This window comes from Topomyia yanbarensis, chromosome 2 (genome assembly GCF_030247195.1).
Source record: "Topomyia yanbarensis strain Yona2022 chromosome 2, ASM3024719v1, whole genome shotgun sequence".
Lineage (NCBI taxonomy): Eukaryota > Metazoa > Arthropoda > Insecta > Diptera > Culicidae > Topomyia > Topomyia yanbarensis.
This window is the reverse complement of record NC_080671.1, coordinates 22,569,407-22,587,346: the sequence shown is the minus strand read 5'-3', so window position 1 is coordinate 22,587,346 and position 17,940 is coordinate 22,569,407. Positions and strand designations below refer to the sequence as shown.

Genomic DNA, 17,940 nt, shown 5'->3' with positions numbered 1-17,940 from the left:
TACTCCGAGATACTGTGGGATGCAGCTGCATACTGACGTTGTAGACCAGCTTTTCGAGAACTTTGGAGAGACAGTTTAATAAGGAGATAATGTTGGGGTCCTCTATGCGGTAACATGTGGAATTAAAATGTTCTAACCAAAACATGACTTAAATTATTCACTATAATTCTTCTGAGCATGCTATTGAGCTAAACCTAACCATTATTTCACAAAAATGTTCAGCTCATGCCAATTAAGTACTGATACACAACCATGCACTGCTAGGTCCCATGCAAAACAATCTCAGACATCATTTCGCTAAAAGTTTAATAACTTCTTTTAACAAAGCCGGATTGGCTAGCAGTCTTCGACAAAGTTGTAGACGATTAAATTATCTTTCTTATTTTCACTTACAGTTATAATACGATGCATACAGTGCCACCTAGCAACGAAAATGCAAGCTAGTGGTTTTTCTCCATGTAAATTGTCAAAAAATCCCATTCAAACTTCAGGCATGCTGGTCCGGTAGCAAGACTTGTCCGATTTGCTTCAAATTTGGTGCAAGTGCTCCTGGTGGGACTAGGCATCGACTCAAGGGTAGGCCGATAGGAGTTATTTTTTTTCTTATCACTCTAGTGCAGAATGATTTTGTTTCCCATGTATGATCTCCTCGAGAAGATCTTAATCATGCACCAAACAACTTTTCCTAAAACTGGAATCGGATTCTCCAAATCCCAAAGTTTGTGGAAAGGTGAGGAATACAAGATCATCAATTACTCAGGAGAAGCACAGCGAATTTCACGAGTTGAGATGAAATGGAGAACGAAATCGAAAAATACAACATTGTATACTTGTACTTTCTCATATGAAACAGTTACTGAAACCTGTATTGTTTCTCATTTATCTGGACAAATTTGATGACAGGTATCCAGACATGTGATCCACAATGACATAATGACCCCAGTTCCCAGCTCGACGACACAGCGTTCCCGACATCAAAGGACTGAAAATAAACAACCCAAAAAAGAGTATTTATCTTTTCCGAACACTCCCATTGTGCGAGACAAGATGAAAAATTGTAATGGAGACGCCCAAGCACCAGTTAATGATGCGCAGTAGGCGAGCAAAGCGTTAATGCAGAATCGCTACTGTGCTACGTACCGTGATCACAACGAAAAAAAACCGCAGACGGTTGACGCGTCCTCGATGATGACAGTGATGACGATAATGGCGATGTCGTTGCAGCAAATTGTCTACAACGATACCTACACGCTGCAGTTCCTCCATACAGCAAGCCTACGCCAGAAGGGCAGAACCAGACATTAATCTCCCGGTTCGCTGCACTGATCATTCTCAGATGACCAGACGGAGGAAATTATCGTTGTGATCGAGTTCTGGACTGGTAATGCCTATACGATGCGCTCGGGTTGGATTCTTCATATACGACGACGTTCATTTCAATTTTGGCTGGAACTTATCTGTCCTCTTCGGACAAAAGCATGAAATGCGCAACCTACATTTTAATCATAATCTTCTCACAAAATTAACTCAAATAAAAGATGATAGTTTGTATGTATGTAGGTATAGGTAAAACTACCGATTTTAGTTACAAGTTCCAGTTCAATTTTCGGAACATTTAAACTGGACCGCTGCATTGTTTCAGGATACTGAAATCCCGCATTTGCTACCTAGAAACAAAAAGCAAAAAAAACCTTTTCGAGAGCAGAAAAGTTACCTTTTATCGCCACACTGTTAAACCCTGCCGTCCGAAATAACTATACATACGCCACTGATTGGTCCTTCAGAATAGCGTGCGTAACTTGGTAGCTCAGGGTTAGTTCCCAATCATCCTACCGTCTGGCCAGCTTCAAGTATTTTTACGAGTCTGTGATAAAAGATAAAAAAGGAACCGATTCTAAGAAAACGATGTCATCCAGTGTTGCTGAACCGATCGTTATTTCAGTTATAAAACATTGACATACTACCGATCATTCGAAACAATCTTAACCATAGATTTAAGCATGATTGAACATATAACTTTATTGCTAGTTGAAGATACGGGTGTGTCGCTTTCAGTTAATGCCTAGATAAAATAAACTACTCAACCTGCGAACACTTGCCTCCGCACAGTAGCACACCACACTCGAATACGAAAAGCCATCAAAAAAACAACAGCAGCACCTTTTGGCAGCCAACCTAATAAATATTTAAATGAGCTTCCATCAAACGCAAAACGCCTTCGAGGTCTTGATTGATTTTCTAATTTTTCGATAATACCACCGGCTAACCTTTTTTTTTTTTGAGGGCCCAATCGAAGGATCGTGATCAGTATTTTTCGGCATTTGGACAGGTCAAGCGCTGGGTAAGGACAGCAGCCCGTTTGAGGGCTGGAAGGCTTTCGGACGAATAACTGTTTCTACACTTTTTTTTGTCGATGGCGGCACCGAATGAACCGATCATCCGACCGATCACCACTACTCAAACTCCGCCGCAGTGGCTTCGGCGATGGACACCCGCAGGGGGAACGGAATATATTTCTTCATCAAGAAAGTATCTGCCCGTAATCCACGGTGATGATCTTGCTACTGGAATGCGAGATGCGGACGTGCGGCAGCAGACGGCGCAACTCTTCGAAGGATGGAATTTTGGCCCGGGGGCTGACGAGAAAGCAGCAGTCCCAAAAGTACACGTAAAAGACCTTCGGTGCCCGCTCGTAGATGATGTCCAGGATGAGTGAGCTCTGTTAATGAGATGCAATGGTAATCGGGTGATCGTGGCTTAGCTGTACAAGCGAAAAGGCAGTTTGGTTGTGTTATCATTTACCGTTCGAACGCAGCGAAGGACAACTTCTCGAACCTTCATCGTGGGGAATTGAAGCAGCAGATCCTCTTCGAGATAGATGTCGTACAGGAACAGTTTTACAATCGTTTGAAAGTGGCTGAAATATCGTTGTAGCTGAAGGCGGAAGAAACAGGGGGGTTCATCTTTCACGAGTCAAATTTACGATTCGGGGATTATACGTACATAAATTTTCTCGGCAGGTTGAACGCTGAATCTGCCTTCTCTAATGGTGTAATTTGAGATTCGAATCACTTCGAGCGACGGTAAGTTCTCTCCCAGTGGGGCCAGATTCCATACGTAGGTGTGCATACTGATTAAATTCTGGAAGTTCCACGAGATCAGCTCGCTGTCCTTTTCGATGCGAAGCAGGAGTTCCAATTTCTGAAGTAAAAAAAATAATAAGAGCTAAAATTATTTTACCGATCGAGCCATTGGACTGACTGTTTTTGGTCTAAAAACAATTTGTCCGATAGTGATACTTAGACGAATGCCCATGCAATTTGACTGCATAAACCTAATAGGGAAATATAAAAATACGAACTAATTTGTAGCAAATGTGATTTGATTTGTTTTAAATTTAATAAATTACAATATTTACAATATTTATAATTATTAATCTAAACATTCTGTGGATTTATTCCTTCTTTTTAACATGAGCTATTCTTTCTATGCATTTCTTTTATTCATTTCGACAAAAAAATTGTACAATATTTCCCTTATCCTGCCTAGAGCTTGATCAGGTTTGATTTCAGTTTCGAGAAAAAGAGATAGAAAGAGAGAGAGAGAGAGAGAGAGAGAGAGAGAGAGAGAGAGAGAAAGGGAGTGTGAGAAAGAAGTGTCGATAAACAAGTTTCAGAAGAAATATTTATCCATCTTAATTTTTTTAAAGACAATCTAATTCTTGTTCTTCTTATTTAAGATATTCTTCGTATTCTCATTCAGCAAAAAAGTTTTTTTATTACGTGATCGTGTGCTTTTTTCATTATTTGGTACAGAAATGGGTATAAGTTTAAATTTCTTTTGTCTGCTGGATTGCCTGGCCCAAGAAAATAAATCGTAAGATAAGAACATACTTCTACAGAAGTTTATAAAAACCAAATTTTATTTATTTCCAGAATGTTACAATACGCAACATATTTTAAATTTTTTATTTTTGAAGGAAATTTTGGTTTTAAGATTTTTTATGTTGTTCAACGGAATAACAGACTTAACGAATTCGCATTTCGATCAGATATTCCGTTTGACAATATCTGAATATAGTGAAGACCCGTTTTTATCATCCCCTAATTTTGTCAGTTTATGGACCCGATTTCGTCAACCAGCCAGGGTTATGAGTCTATGTACACGGAATAATGTTGAAAATATCAACAGCTTCGGTTTATAAAAGAAAATAAATAAATATATTTTGTCATTTCCCGCATTTTGTCAACCAAAAATACACCAAAGGGGACTGTTAAAAACGGGTCTTCGGAGTAGTTCACAACTAATTTATATCACGCAAATAATCATACTCATTATAATACGCTGAAGTTCGCCTAAGAAGCATCAGTAGAGTCATTGCACTGGCTCCAAAGTTCTCCATATACTAAAATTTGCGCGAAAAAAAATTCCCCTAAACCTACTCTATATGAAGTACAACGGCTTTATTACTGCTCCGATAAACGTTTTTAGTTACACGGTTGCGTTTCGGCTTCGCCTCATCAGAAACCGACACTAACTTTTGTCGGAAAAAATATAGCATAACGTTTTTAGGTTAATCGTTATAATATGTCCAGTTTTGCATTTTGTTTTTTTATTATATCATGAACTCTTCATAGGTCATGGAACTGTTTATTAAATTACTTTTATTCCTACGAAGATTTATGGTTAGCTATACAGTGTGTAGAGTTGAAAAAGTTCTAAGATGACTAAGCTAGCACCGGATTGAGGCTAGCTGAAAAAAACGAAAACACTGTATGTGTTTCTGAGCAAACCCCTTTTCTTGAGGGGCATCATGTAGGACTGTGATGTCCCTCAAGAAAAGAAGCTCTGATTAAACTGATGAGAATTGAATAATTCGAAACTTAGTTTGGCTTAGTATGTCACTAAGTTAATGGCGGATTCTGATGAAACATAAACGAAGCGCAAATTTCATAGGGGGCCATCCATATACTACGTGGACAATTTGGGGGAGGGTAGGGGGTTCGAAAAAATCCACGCTTGTCCAGGGAGAGGGGGGTGGTAGTATAGAAATAGTCCACGTGGACTCATACATATATTTTTTTCTCAATGATGTCAGAAAAAAAATTGTGTCATCATAGGCTTAAGCGTTTGATGTTTAAAATCATTCCAAAACTGTGCAACACTTAAAGAGTCCCTAACAGCATAGCATGTGCATATCGTCACAAAATCAGGGGAAAACAGCACCGGGCAAAATGCTCCTGAAAAAACTTGATTCAATTTTCTATATAATTTTCAACTAATTTAGAATTTTAAATAATGTTGTTAATTTTACATGAACAAATTGAAGTTTACTTGAATGTTGTGTATTATAATGAATGCAAAAAAGTGTCTTTTAGGCATACAATTTTTAATGCTTGTAACTTTCACAAATTTCTCAAAAAACCTACAAAGATTGAACTATTTTTTAATTCGATTTTTCAGGTTACAGTAAGTATCAAAACAGTCCCACACAATACGAATACCTGAAATTGGAAACCATGTTAATGATATTACTTGACAAAAACCTCGGGAAAGTCCACGTGGACATTGTATGGAGGGGGGGGGGGGGGTGAGGGTAGGTATACATGAATTGTCCACGCTTGTCCATGTAGGGGAAGGAGGGGGTCAAAATCGAAGGTTTTTGGGCCACGTGGTATATGAATGGCCCCTAACTAATTTAGTTACCGTCACCGGGGGGCTACTTTACGCCAAAATTAAAGAATTCTAAAGCTTCTAAAACAATGTTTTTCAACCAGCGAATGATACTTTAATTTGAATTAGATGCTATAGAACAGTGTTTTTCTACAGGGGGTGAATTCACTCACAGGGGTACGGCAGATGGTGAATTATGCCGGGTAAATTTCAACTTGTTATCCTAATATTTCCATCGAATTATTGACTCTATAACATAGAGACAGGAATTCGATGCAAATATTAGGATAACAAGTTGAAATTTACCCGGCATAATTCACCATCTGCCGTACCCCTGTGAGTGAATTTACCCCCGGTTGAAAAACACTTTTCTAAAGCATCTAATACAAATTTAAGGCAATTTTTTCACAAAAGCAAAACATAGTATTATTCACTGTTTCAACACAATTATAAATTGAATATTAATTGAATTAATCGTAAAATTCAAATAATTCATTTAAATTATACACTACCGGTCAAAAGTTTAAGTTCACTTACTTTTTTAATTTTACATAATTGAGTGGGTTTCTCAGTAGACTTTGTCAAGCACGTGCGTCTTGACTATATTGCTACACGCTACTGGTCAGAGTGTAGGAGGGGGTTCGACGCGAAGATAACAAACAAACTTGTTATGCCAGGTTGTATTCTTTCGACACGTCGAATACATAATACGCGTAACATCTTAGTGTTGAGAGAGCTCACTCCAAAAATTATATTCCAAATTGTTTTTTATATTTTTCTATACAAAAAGGTAAGTAGAAAGATTTTTATATTTAAATTGACCTAATTCGAATCTTATCATCTCATTATTGAAAAGCGAAGAAAAACTATATATTTTATGTGTCTATCGTAAGGAAATGGGTCGAAAAATAATAATAAATAATATTAATTAAGAGCAAATAAATTAAGAAAACCATATCTTTTTGAATAATACATTAACATTGTAGGGTGACATTAAACTTTTGACGGGTAGTGTATATTGCACTTTATTAATTTTATCCACTTCATTCGTATTGTTCGTTTTATTTATTTTTATTATGATATAAATTTTATTCATTTAATTTATTTAGTTAATTTTATTCGTATTTAATTTAATTTATTTTATGGGGGGCGTGTTTGGGGTAAAGCTAATTCGGTAAAAAAGCACATTTTAAAAAAATGTTATGGTGATTCAGGGAGTGTTAGTATATTCGTTCAATGTTCATGTAATATTGCCTTATCTAAACAATATTTTCGCAAAGCTCCCCTCCGACAACTTATTTTGTGATGTAGATGAATTCAATTAAAGAATATAATTTAATTATTTTATTTAATTCTTAAATTCATTTAATTTATTTAATTTATTTAATGTATTTCATTCATTTCATTTAATTTATTCTTTTTCAGTTCATGCATTTTATTCAGTTTCTTCATTTGATTAATATTACTTATCTGTTCATATGTTTTCTTTTATTAATTTCCCCAAAAAAAATCGCAATTTTTTTCAAAATTTCATTCGTTTTATTGATTGTCTATAATTTATTCAGTTTATTCGAGGTTTTATACGTACAGAACTAAAAAAACTGTATTCATCACATCTGTTGTTGAGTGCCTTCTTCAGATGAGTTATGCAAACTATTGAATAATCCAACAGGGATATGTGTAAAAAATGTCTCAGCGCACTGATAGGTGGATTAAGTCGTTCTTTCGTTTATTTTTTACAGAAGAAAAACATAGCAAAGAAAAAAAGTAACCTCAAAAAAATTAATCGAGGGATGTAAACAAACCGAAGCTACTACACAGAATTATCGATTCTATTCGTGAAGAAAATATGAAATAATGTTGAGTGGCCAAAAATAAGAAAACTACAAGAGGCAGACCTATGGGGTTGCACGAACTATAGACGTAGGACTATTTTTTGTTGTTGGGTACATATTCCACTGCGACCAGTGTTTTGATCTATTGTGGTAGGCCCCTTTTTGTTGTATGCCACATCAGGGTGTTGTATCACTATTAATTTGAGTGATGCCCACCTGCTGACGTAGGACTATACTACTTAATGTAAAATTTTTATTTTTTTAGTATATTTAGAGTAATAATAAATCAAACATATTTCTTACGTATATTTTATGCACAACCAATCAACATCGAATGTTACATATTGAACCAAATCCTCTTGGTTATCAGGTCATTTCAATTGTAGTAGGTGTTTGAATCCGATTAAACTTATTTGAGAAGATCCGAAGAAAGAAGATAGAAAACCGTGACCGAACTAATATCTGCACCTAAATTTTTATAGCACAACATCAGCTTTTAAAAATTGTAAAAACTTTTTGATTATGTCTGGTAAAAAATCCGGACCAGCAAAAAAAATAAAATTTTAGACAATATAATCACATTTCATGTATAGACCAAGCTTTCTAGTTATATTTTGCTATTATTGTAACTTTCCTAAAGTACGCATATCATATATCAAAATTATAAATATACAAGAATCGAAAACAATTTTATATATGAACTTAGATGCGTTTTTGCAACGGTTTTTCGAGTGGCAGTGTATTCATTCATAAATAGGTTTTGTAGTATGTACCAGGTTTTGTAGTAGTATGTATGTAGCAGAGTCAAAATAGGATAGGCTGAGTGGAAATGAATCACGTGAAAAGAGAAATGAAGCAATGAATTGAACGAACGTAAATAATAAACTTTCGTTGTGTTTTCTATAGATCCGCGTAAATTTGTTGTTTTCGTCTATGCGCAACGAAAGCACAGATTGCTATCATGCAGGTTACGCATGCAAACGCTAGCAAACAGAGATGCCACATTGAAATCTGTTTTCGGTCAAAAATATCTTTTTACCAATCTGTGAAAAAAATCTGTGATATTTCCAAAAATCTGTGAAATTTTCATCAAAATGCCAAAAATCTGCCATCTGTGAAAAAAATCTGTGATCAAAAATTGTGAAAAAAAATCTGCAACAATGCAGAAAAATATATGAATATGGTAACCCTGCTAAGAAATTAGATATAATACCTACCTACGCTGATGATGATGGGTAGAGCGAAAGAGACACCTAGTACCACGACACTATGTTTACCGTGTTTGCAAATGGAGCTCGAATGTACAAACGATTTTGTGTACGAATAATTGTGCTCGAGATTTTACATAAAAGCGTGCTGGAAACGAGCACAAGACAAAAGAAAGCATAGTGTACTGAGTAGCGTACCTCCACAGCCAGTGTAATGGACTTCTAATTCTGCTACACTACCTGTGAAAATACAGCGCAATGATGTGCTCCGCCTGCCGTTCAACATGCAACTGAGCTTGTCCGGCCAAATCCGTTCTTTAAATAGTCGATGATGACGCCATTCATAGAAACGTGGCGCGCTAGGTACACAAATCTGTCGTGCTGGACTTGGGAAACGCTATCTTCTGTGTGTAAATTCGAGATATTTTGACTAGGTTCACATTATTTAATTTTTTAATGCTATGATATCAAAAATCGTTGGGTTTATCTATTGGAATCTATTCTTAGAAGTATTTCGGGGCGATATGTGCAAATAATTTGAAAATTTATCGTGAGATGGACCACTTTTTGATAGATACCATTTTTTTATAATTTGGAAAGTGCACCCCCATATCGAAAACAAAGACGTAGTCCTACGTCAAAACTGTACCGAAAACTTTACTTTGTATAATGGGTACTTCCCTGCAAGCATTTGACCACAGAACCCACATAATCTTCCCCAATGTCGCCTCCGCTCAAAGTGACTTGGTTCCAGATCAAGAACTCTACCCAGTTTCGGGCTCAAGTAAACACGGCATACTGGATCATCCATAAATGACGCAGCATTTTTTGAACGATTTTCAACACCCCTTTCCCCCATTGTAGCATATCGTTACAAACCTCTATATACCCCCCCCCCTGGTAATTACGTAGCTTGACAATAATTCTCCCCCCCCCCCCCTTGACCCCGCAAAATTAAAAAAAACATCGCTAGTTATTCCCCTTTAAAAAGTTACGTAGCATGACATGACCCCTTTCCCCCCCCCTCCTGTCGTCAAACATCATCACAAAATACAAAACTCCCCCATATAATGCTACGTTATTTATGGATGGTCCATAAGGGGGCACTGCAGGTTGGTCAGGGATGGTAGTTCTTTATCGGAGGTGAATGGCCATATAGTGTGACCTCATGCAGCTGTTCCAACCTGCGCTAAGCGCCAAAACACATTACAAAGTGACAACTGACAAGTGGCAACCCAAGCAACACTTGTAATGGCCGCGGTTTGTTGCATAACCATAAACTTTTCCTGGTGCGCTTTTTAAGTTGCTAAATCAGTTGAATAATGGTTTATGTACGCTTCTTTTCAACGAATTTTGTTGTAGAAACTGCTAGTCAACAAGCGGTGCTGCTTGGGAAGTGGCAAGTGACCAGTGGCAAGTGGCAATTGGCAAGTGGCAAGTGGCAAGTGGCAAGTGGCAAGTGGCAAGTGGCAAGTGGCAAGTGGCAAGTGGCAAGTGGCAAGTGGCAAGTGGCAAGTGGCAAGTGGCAAGTGGCAAGTGGCAAGTGGCAAGTGGCAAGTGGCAAGTGGCAAGTGGCAAGTGGCAAGTGGCAAGTGGCAAGTGGCAAGTGGCAAGTGGCAAGTGGCAAGTGGCAAGTGGCAAGTGGCAAGTGGCAAGTGGCAAGTGGCAAGTGGCAAGTGGCAAGTGGCAAGTGGCAAGTGGCAAGTGGCAAGTGGCAAGTGGCAAGTGGCAAGTGGCAAGTGGCAAGTGGCAAGTGGCAAGTGGCAAGTGGCAAGTGGCAAGTGGCAAGTGGCAAGTGGCAAGTGGCAAGTGGCAAGTGGCAAGTGGCAAGTGGCAAGTGGCAAGTGGCAAGTGGCAAGTGGCAAGTGGCAAGTGGCAAGTGGCAAGTGGCAAGTGGCAAGTGGCAAGTGGCAAGTGGCAAGTGGCAAGTGACAAGTGGCAAGTGCAAGTGGCAGGTGACACGGTAAAAGAAACGAAGGACAAGTAAAAAGTAAAAAGTACAAAGTACAAAGTGCAAAGTACAAAGTACAAAGTACAAAGTACAAAGCGTAAAGTCTAAAGTCAAAAGTAAAAAGTGAAAAGTAAAAAGTAAAAGATGTTATACGTCCTTTGATTTTAACTTGTCCCGTATTTCCCTTTAACGCTTTTACAGCGATATTTTCAAAACTTGACCCATAAACTAATAAATGTATAAGAATACATTGTTATTTTATTATTGTCAGACTGTTAATTTTAAGTTTGTTATATATATTGCTTTGAGGAATATTATGTATCACTAGGATTAAGTAATATCTGTTGGTACGAAAATACGAGCTAATGTGTGTTCAACTCAAATGGGCTTTTTCCAATAAATAAATAAGCTACTCCAATAAATAAATAAATTAATGAATAAACAAAAATAAAAAAGTAGTAAGTAGTAAAAATTAAATAGCAAATAGTAAAAAGTAAAGAGTAAAATGTCAGTATACATTAGAATGTAAAAAGTAATAATGAAAAGTGGAAACAAAACGTACAAAGTATAAATCGAATAGTAAAACATGAAAAGCAAAAGGTGGAAGATGATACGTGAAAAGAAAATTCTAAAAGTTGAAAAATGAGAATGAGAAGTAAATAGTGCAAATGAAAAACTGAGATATTAGCAGTAAGAGGAACGTTATGAGAAGTTATGGGTGAATAAAGTGGAGAGAGCGAATGTGTTGTAGGCGAGAAGTAAAACATATGCGAAAAGTGCAATTTTCGTAGTCATGAAAGTGTAAAATTCCAGGAATATTTTTGGGGCTTAAATCATCATTATATGTATATGTATTGGGGCATTGTTGTCGTTCAGATACACATACTGAATACACAATCCTTCAAAGTTTTTAAAAATAAAAAAATCGTACATGCCAGATCTAGCTCAATCCGAAGGCATTTTAAGTCTTTATAAGGCCCAGAGCTTGTAGCTATTAATGGATGTTATGTTAATAGAAACACGGTTCTTTCACTTAGTTTAGAATATATTTACATTTATTTCGTTATAAAATAATGTTTTGAAAATATACTTGGTACCGCCCGCACCGCCGTTAGAAAACGTCAGTCTTCGTAATGTTTGATGTACATATTTCCAACGAGATTGGTGGAAATATAAAGACAAATCGAGCTGGATCGGAAATTCAGAAAGAAATTAAGGTGAGTTACTGGTTATTACCTGGTTAACAGTTAATAACCCCTGGATTCTGAGGATAAGTTGAAAAATGAGACCGCAGATTACAGACGTTCATTTAATCATTTAATTTTTTTTCTTTGCAATTTTTACAAATTTGCATCATCAACTTATAGGGTCTAGAGTATTTCTTTCAAAATCGAGCTAATTTTATTATCCAAATGAAAATCGCCGTATTTTTTTCAAAAAACTCTTCAGCAATCTGACACTTTTCACTGTATCTCAATAAAAAGTAATAAGAAGTGTTGCCAGACTCCTAGTAAGTACATTTCATAAGATTGTAACACTTCTCACTTCATATTTCTGCGTTATGAACGAAACGAAAAGGTGGCAATATAGTTGCCACTGCCTTATAAAGGGTTAAACAAAGAGAAAAGCTCAATACTAAAAATCAATAACGGTGTACTCAGTAATATTTCAGTAATTTTTTTTTGGGTCTGAATTAGAATTAGCAGCAATTCACTGAATCAAGCGTCAAGACTATTTTAAGAAAACACTCATTTTCAAAATGGACAGCGCCAAAATTCTAATTTAAACGGTGCTACAGCTCTGTTGATATCTACGCTGTTATTTATCTCTAAACTAGTAAATAGTTATCTTATCCGAAGTCGGCTTTTTTCGTATAGACTTTACAGAATTGAATTTTACTCCAGCAAACCCTTGTGAATTATTGTAAAATCAAAAAATATATGAAAGATAATATTGAAAAGTCGGAAGAATTCAACACTAAATATAAACCAAAAGCCAAATGGTAATTATTTACTTTAGGTACTTCTTTCCCTATTAGCGGGATTTTTTCTTTCTTTTAGAAATATGTTATTTTAGTGTTGTAGATTCAGAAAAGGAGCGCAAGTCGAAAATTTCTTTAATTTATTTATAAAGTTAAAATGCAAGAGCCGCATAGCCGAGTCCAAGAATCCGAAGAAGCTTAAAGCAGCTGAGGATCTGCCTGTCGAGATGGACGCCTACTCGCTGTCGAAAAAGCAAGAAAATCTGTGATCCACTCATTCACCCGATATACCCAATCATCAAATTTAAATTCGACTGAGGGGCCGTTCATAAACCACGTAGACTCATAGGGGGGACGGGGGGGTCTGGCAAAAGTCTACGTTTGTCTACGAGGGGGGAGGGGGGGTCTTTGAAAAAGTCTACGTAGACTTTTATTTTTTGTTATTCTCGTATTACTAATTATAAATGGGATTTAAAGAGAGTTGTATTCAAAGTATCGGTCTATTCAGTATTTATGCAGAAACTTCAGAGCTAGTACACTATTGAGGTAACTACTCGTTAAGCGACCACTCAACCCAGAACCCACGTTTTTTTTTTTGGACAACCTCACACGTTTTTGTTTCTTGCGTATATTTTGATATAGTTTTGATCTGGGAATAATGCAAAATGACAGTTCCAAAGACGATCGCCAAAAATTCCTCTCGTCGGAAAATTTTGACTGTGAAATCATCTGAAGCTCCACTTTTTAGCAGACATGCATGGACCATTAAATGCATGAACCATAAAAGGTTAAAAAAGGTTCAAAGTTAAGCATTGTAACAACAAAACACCCGATTTTTAACAATAAGTAGATTAATTTTTTTATTTTTATTTAATAATTTCGGTGGTTAAAGCAGTAGTGTAGTTAAACTTCTACAACAAAGTGTTTACTCGAGTTAATCAGTTTCTCTTGCAATCATTTACACTGATTTAAAATCTTTAAACACCCGTTAAATTTTACGTCTTGACCCTATGCAACTCCGTGCAAACCGGCTCTACTATATTTATCTTCGAAAATATTCGGAGTTAAACTTTGATACTTTGCGATAATACTCTAAGGTGATACGGCTTTTAATTACATAAAAAATATAAATACTTTTGGGAAGATTTACATAGCTTCGTTCCCTTAATCAAATAAGGCAATTTAGATTATCTTATTATCTTAGAAATATTGAAATTTGTTCACGAAAAGTTAAATTTATGTGCATGTTTGGTTTATTATTTTATTAATTGTTTCTTATAATTTAACAATTTTGAATGCACCAGTAAGGCTCAAAAAGTTTTTAGTAATTCTGCATTGTTGGTGTAGGTCGCACTTCGGCCAAAATTTAAGCTAGTTATAGCAATATATCTTTTTTACATATATTTGAGTGACTAACCTTGAAAAGAAGTATTCCGCTACACAAATGTTGGAAAGCACCTTGAATCGGTATTAATTGATTTGATCAATCATAGACAAAAAACCAATGTGAAAAATCTTTCTTTAATATTTAAAAAGCTTGAAATAAATCTGAACGCTTATTTTTAATTGAACATTATAATGTGCTTCTTGCGTTGCGTTGCGTTGCGTTGTGACGATGATTTTGGCGGATTGCACACTGACTTCATCATGTTTGACTGCTGATTATCTAATAAGAGTTGCTTAGGTAATGGTAAGTAGGAATTCATACCAATCCGATCCATATTGAAACCTCAACAGCATGATAGCCATCATTGCCGGCAGCCCCCATCTCCATCGTTCACGGGGAAGGATAAAGGATAAGGTAGACAGGAAGTGTTGATGCTCCACCTACTTAACGGAAGGACGACGATTCATCAGACTCTTCCATAGGTGTCGCGGAGTTGGTAGTTTGGAAAGGTATCAGGTCTAGGATTCGCTCCAAGCAAGCGATGCGACCTGTAAAGCATATTTTATTAGGTAGTTGTTTAGTTAGTCTTCGAGTGCACGATCACTCGAAAAAGAGAAGATCTTTTTTAGTTTTTGGTTCATTTCAAACTCTGGGCAGCCGGCTACCGAGAGTATACTATGTTCCCTAAACAAAAGCAATTTGAACTCCACACAGCCGACCGTGGGAGTATTGCCTAGAAAAGCTAATCTTATCTGCGTATTGGGCCGGATCACTATTCATTGCACCAGTATTTGGACAGAATTCGCTACTTCTTCTCTACGATATATTTATTGGCTTGAAAACTACCGTGTGATAACACATTATACAGGCAAAAATAGCGCGAGATGTCATAAATTAAGAAAAGTATTACTTATTTTCCATATCGGATTGTTTATGGAATACAAGTATACAAGCGATAATAACGAACACTGAAGGGAAATATAAAGGACTGTTAACCTGATGCACGGGCTTGTTAGTAATAGCGGAGCTTGAAATTAGGTTCATAAAAACAGACGCGGCGAATTTTCAATAAGTATTGACCCGTGATCATAGATACTAGTCAGATTAGTCGTATTGGGGCTAATTTCCGATCAACTATTCATTTTTACGGCAATGTTTCCTAGACTAGATCTGTTCGCACCCTCTCATTCTGCTACTATCGGCAGAAGGCTGATAGCACCCAGTCGTCGCCGGTCTAAGGACCAAATGTCATCAATAGACTTAGACTCGCGTGGAGGCATGAGATAGGAAACTTGTGGGAATTTTGTTATTCCACCGTTTGACGACCTTGAACATTATAATGTGCTTCTTGCTAAATTCACAATTCCTGCGAATAAAAAAAAATAAAAGTCTACGTAGACTTTTGGCGGGGGGGGGGGTGGATTGGTAAAAGTCTGCTAAGGTCTACTAGGGGGGAGGGGGGTTAAAAATTTTCAAATTTCGGTCTACGTGGTTCATGAACGGTCCCTGAACGGGAGCGAAGTCGAACAGCAATCACGAAAACGATGTGGCATAGCCACATTAGGTAGTGACAATGTTTTATTTAGATACAATAGGACAACATTTAGTAAGAAAAATAAAATATTTTTCTGCCTAATGTGGCTATGCAACATCCTTGAACTATCCATAGCCACTATGTTTGAACATACCGGGCAATCGAGAGGATCACATGTTTATTCGCGTTTCTCACAATCGGCCAACTCGTCCAGTGGACTCGGTTATAGGGCAAATCTGCATCACACAAGCTTCGCTAAAATCTTACGTTCGGGAGCACAATAACACTGTTAGCGTTTAGTCGGTAGAACTTATTTTTTAAGTTTACATAGAAATATTAAAATTTTCACTTTTCCTCTCTTTTCCTGAATTTACTAATTACAAATTTGATATGTTATATATTTCTATATATTGCAAAAAGAAAAATGTCACGCTTACAGGGGAAGAAGTACCTAAAGTAAACAATCACGAGTCAAATAATAAAATATTACTGCCAACATATACAACAGTTAAAATAAGTCACATACCCTCAATCCACCGAGCCGTCCAATTGCGTTGCATGCTCCAACATCCAAATCCATCCCAAGAATCGAAAGCGTCTCCAGCTTTTGACAGTTCTGCAGCAGAGGCGCATATCCCAACCGAAAGTCATTGTGTCGGAAACCGATGGCAAGATTCTTCAGCCGATTTAACGTCCTTGCAAAGTTTTCACCAATATCACTTGAACCAGAGAATCGATCCGGGAAAAATGTATCCGATATCAGCTTCAATGTTCGCAGTTTCTCGAAAACCGGCAAATTACAGCACTCAAGTAGAAGTTCTAGCTTAACTGTTTCAATTAGCAGCTCTTCGAGCTGCGCACCGACAGCTTCGATCAATCGCACCTCCTCCCGACAACTGACCACTAACCCTAACCGGGTCAAACATTTCGGAAAGTGCCATGTTCGAATTTCGGGCATACAGCTGAACTCAGAACATCTAACGACTAAGTAGTTTAAATTTGGAAACCGCTGACCGTCACATGTTTCACCGAACAACTCACGCAGCAGGTCACTTTGAACAAATTCAAACACCAGCTCTTCGATGTGGGTTAAAACGGGCTGACACAGAACTGCTCGGCGAAGCGCACTCAGAAAATTTCTCCTTCGCACCGATTTAGGACTAGAATCGTCATCGCGAATACTGACACACGGAAACTTGATCCACGCCTCACTTCCAGCTTCGAACAATTCCACATTTTCGGGGTACACTTTCAGCTGACGCCTCAACAGATAGTGCTTCCGCGTCAGAATTCGATACCAGTCGCGACACACCAAATGCAATGATTTTCGCTCCAAACTGGTAAGCTTATCGAATATGCAGCACATCACCTGAAAATGACAAAGTTCGATTTGTTTGTAAATGAAATGTTTTGATTACAGCAGCCAAATCACCTCAACCGGGAGACACTCTATTTGCGACATTGTGGCGAGCGAGCACCGAAAAACTGAACTTCAAACCACCAAACAGATGCCAACTACGATCGCTGCCGGAACATCTGATCAAACATCTGCCGTGCCCCTAAAAGAAGCAGGGATCGACCGCAGACAACGCTCCGTGCTAGTAGCGAGTGCAACAAGGTCCTTTCTCGGTGCCGTAGGTGAACGTAATCTATGGGAAATAGAAGTGGAATAGCAACCAAAACGAAGACAGAAAAAATCACACATCCTCTGCGTGCTCACTCAATGATAGTCGTTTTTGCGCTTCTATGCTTTGTGGATATATGCGTTTATGGTTCAGTATGATTTGATTTACGTATACAGTGGGAAGCGTTCAAAATTAGCAATTAATTTGAGTTGCTTTGTTTTAGCTACTCGGTAATTTACTCAATTGAATAGTGTTATGTTCGTTTTATTCTTACCCTATCCAACTATTTACGTACCATAATGGCTGCCAACATCGCTCTGTTCGTAGTATGTCAAAAATCCTTATTTTGGAAATAGTCATCCGCCTAGTAAGAAGAAGTATTTCTACTTTTCTCCATTTCGTTGAATGTTGGTTCCATGAATACCCGACATTCCCAACAAAGGTTTGCTGTTAAGGTTGGACAGAGAAAGGGTAAAATTCGCAAACGAAAAAAGCAGTTTTTTCCACACCGTATGTCAGATCTTCCTAAAAATCAATCAGCAGTACTGTAACAACATTCTACATACGCTGATTGATTTTTATGGAGATCTGACATTCGGTGTAGATAAAAACTGCTTTTTTCGTTTGCAAATTTTGCGCATTCTCTGTCCAACCTTAAGCTGGCGTAAACAACTCATGTCAAAATTAGAGCTATTCACGTATTGCGAACAAAACGATGTAGGTTGCCATTATGCCTAACAGTCTGG

At 37.4% G+C, this 17,940-nt stretch overlaps 1 protein-coding gene across 1 annotated transcript; it reads right to left on the bottom strand.

Annotated features, from left to right (window-relative positions):
• Positions 1-2,385: 2,385 nt before the first annotated feature.
• LOC131683036 (uncharacterized) lies at positions 2,386-17,122 on the bottom strand. The gene is made up of 5 exons (XM_058964857.1): positions 17,002-17,122; positions 16,096-16,938; positions 3,004-3,201; positions 2,803-2,934; positions 2,386-2,719 (listed from the first exon to the last, which is right to left on the bottom strand). Exons 1-5 carry the CDS (start codon positions 17,029-17,031, stop codon positions 2,522-2,524), a joined length of 1,401 nt encoding a protein of 466 aa, XP_058820840.1. The 5' UTR covers positions 17,032-17,122; the 3' UTR covers positions 2,386-2,521.
• Between the last annotated feature and the right edge of the window lie 818 nt (positions 17,123-17,940).

Excerpts from the sequence above, each read along its gene's own strand:
- LOC131683036 (XM_058964857.1), bottom strand. The coding sequence starts at position 17,031 with ATGTCGCAAATAGAGTGTCTCCCGGTTGAG. Across the intron at positions 16,939-17,001 it reads TAGAGTGTCTCCCGGTTGAG|GTGATGTGCTGCATATTCGA; the intron begins GTGATTTGGCTG and ends TGTCATTTTCAG. Across the intron at positions 2,720-2,802 it reads TCCTTCGCTGCGTTCGAACG|AGCTCACTCATCCTGGACAT; the intron begins GTAAATGATAAC and ends TCTCATTAACAG.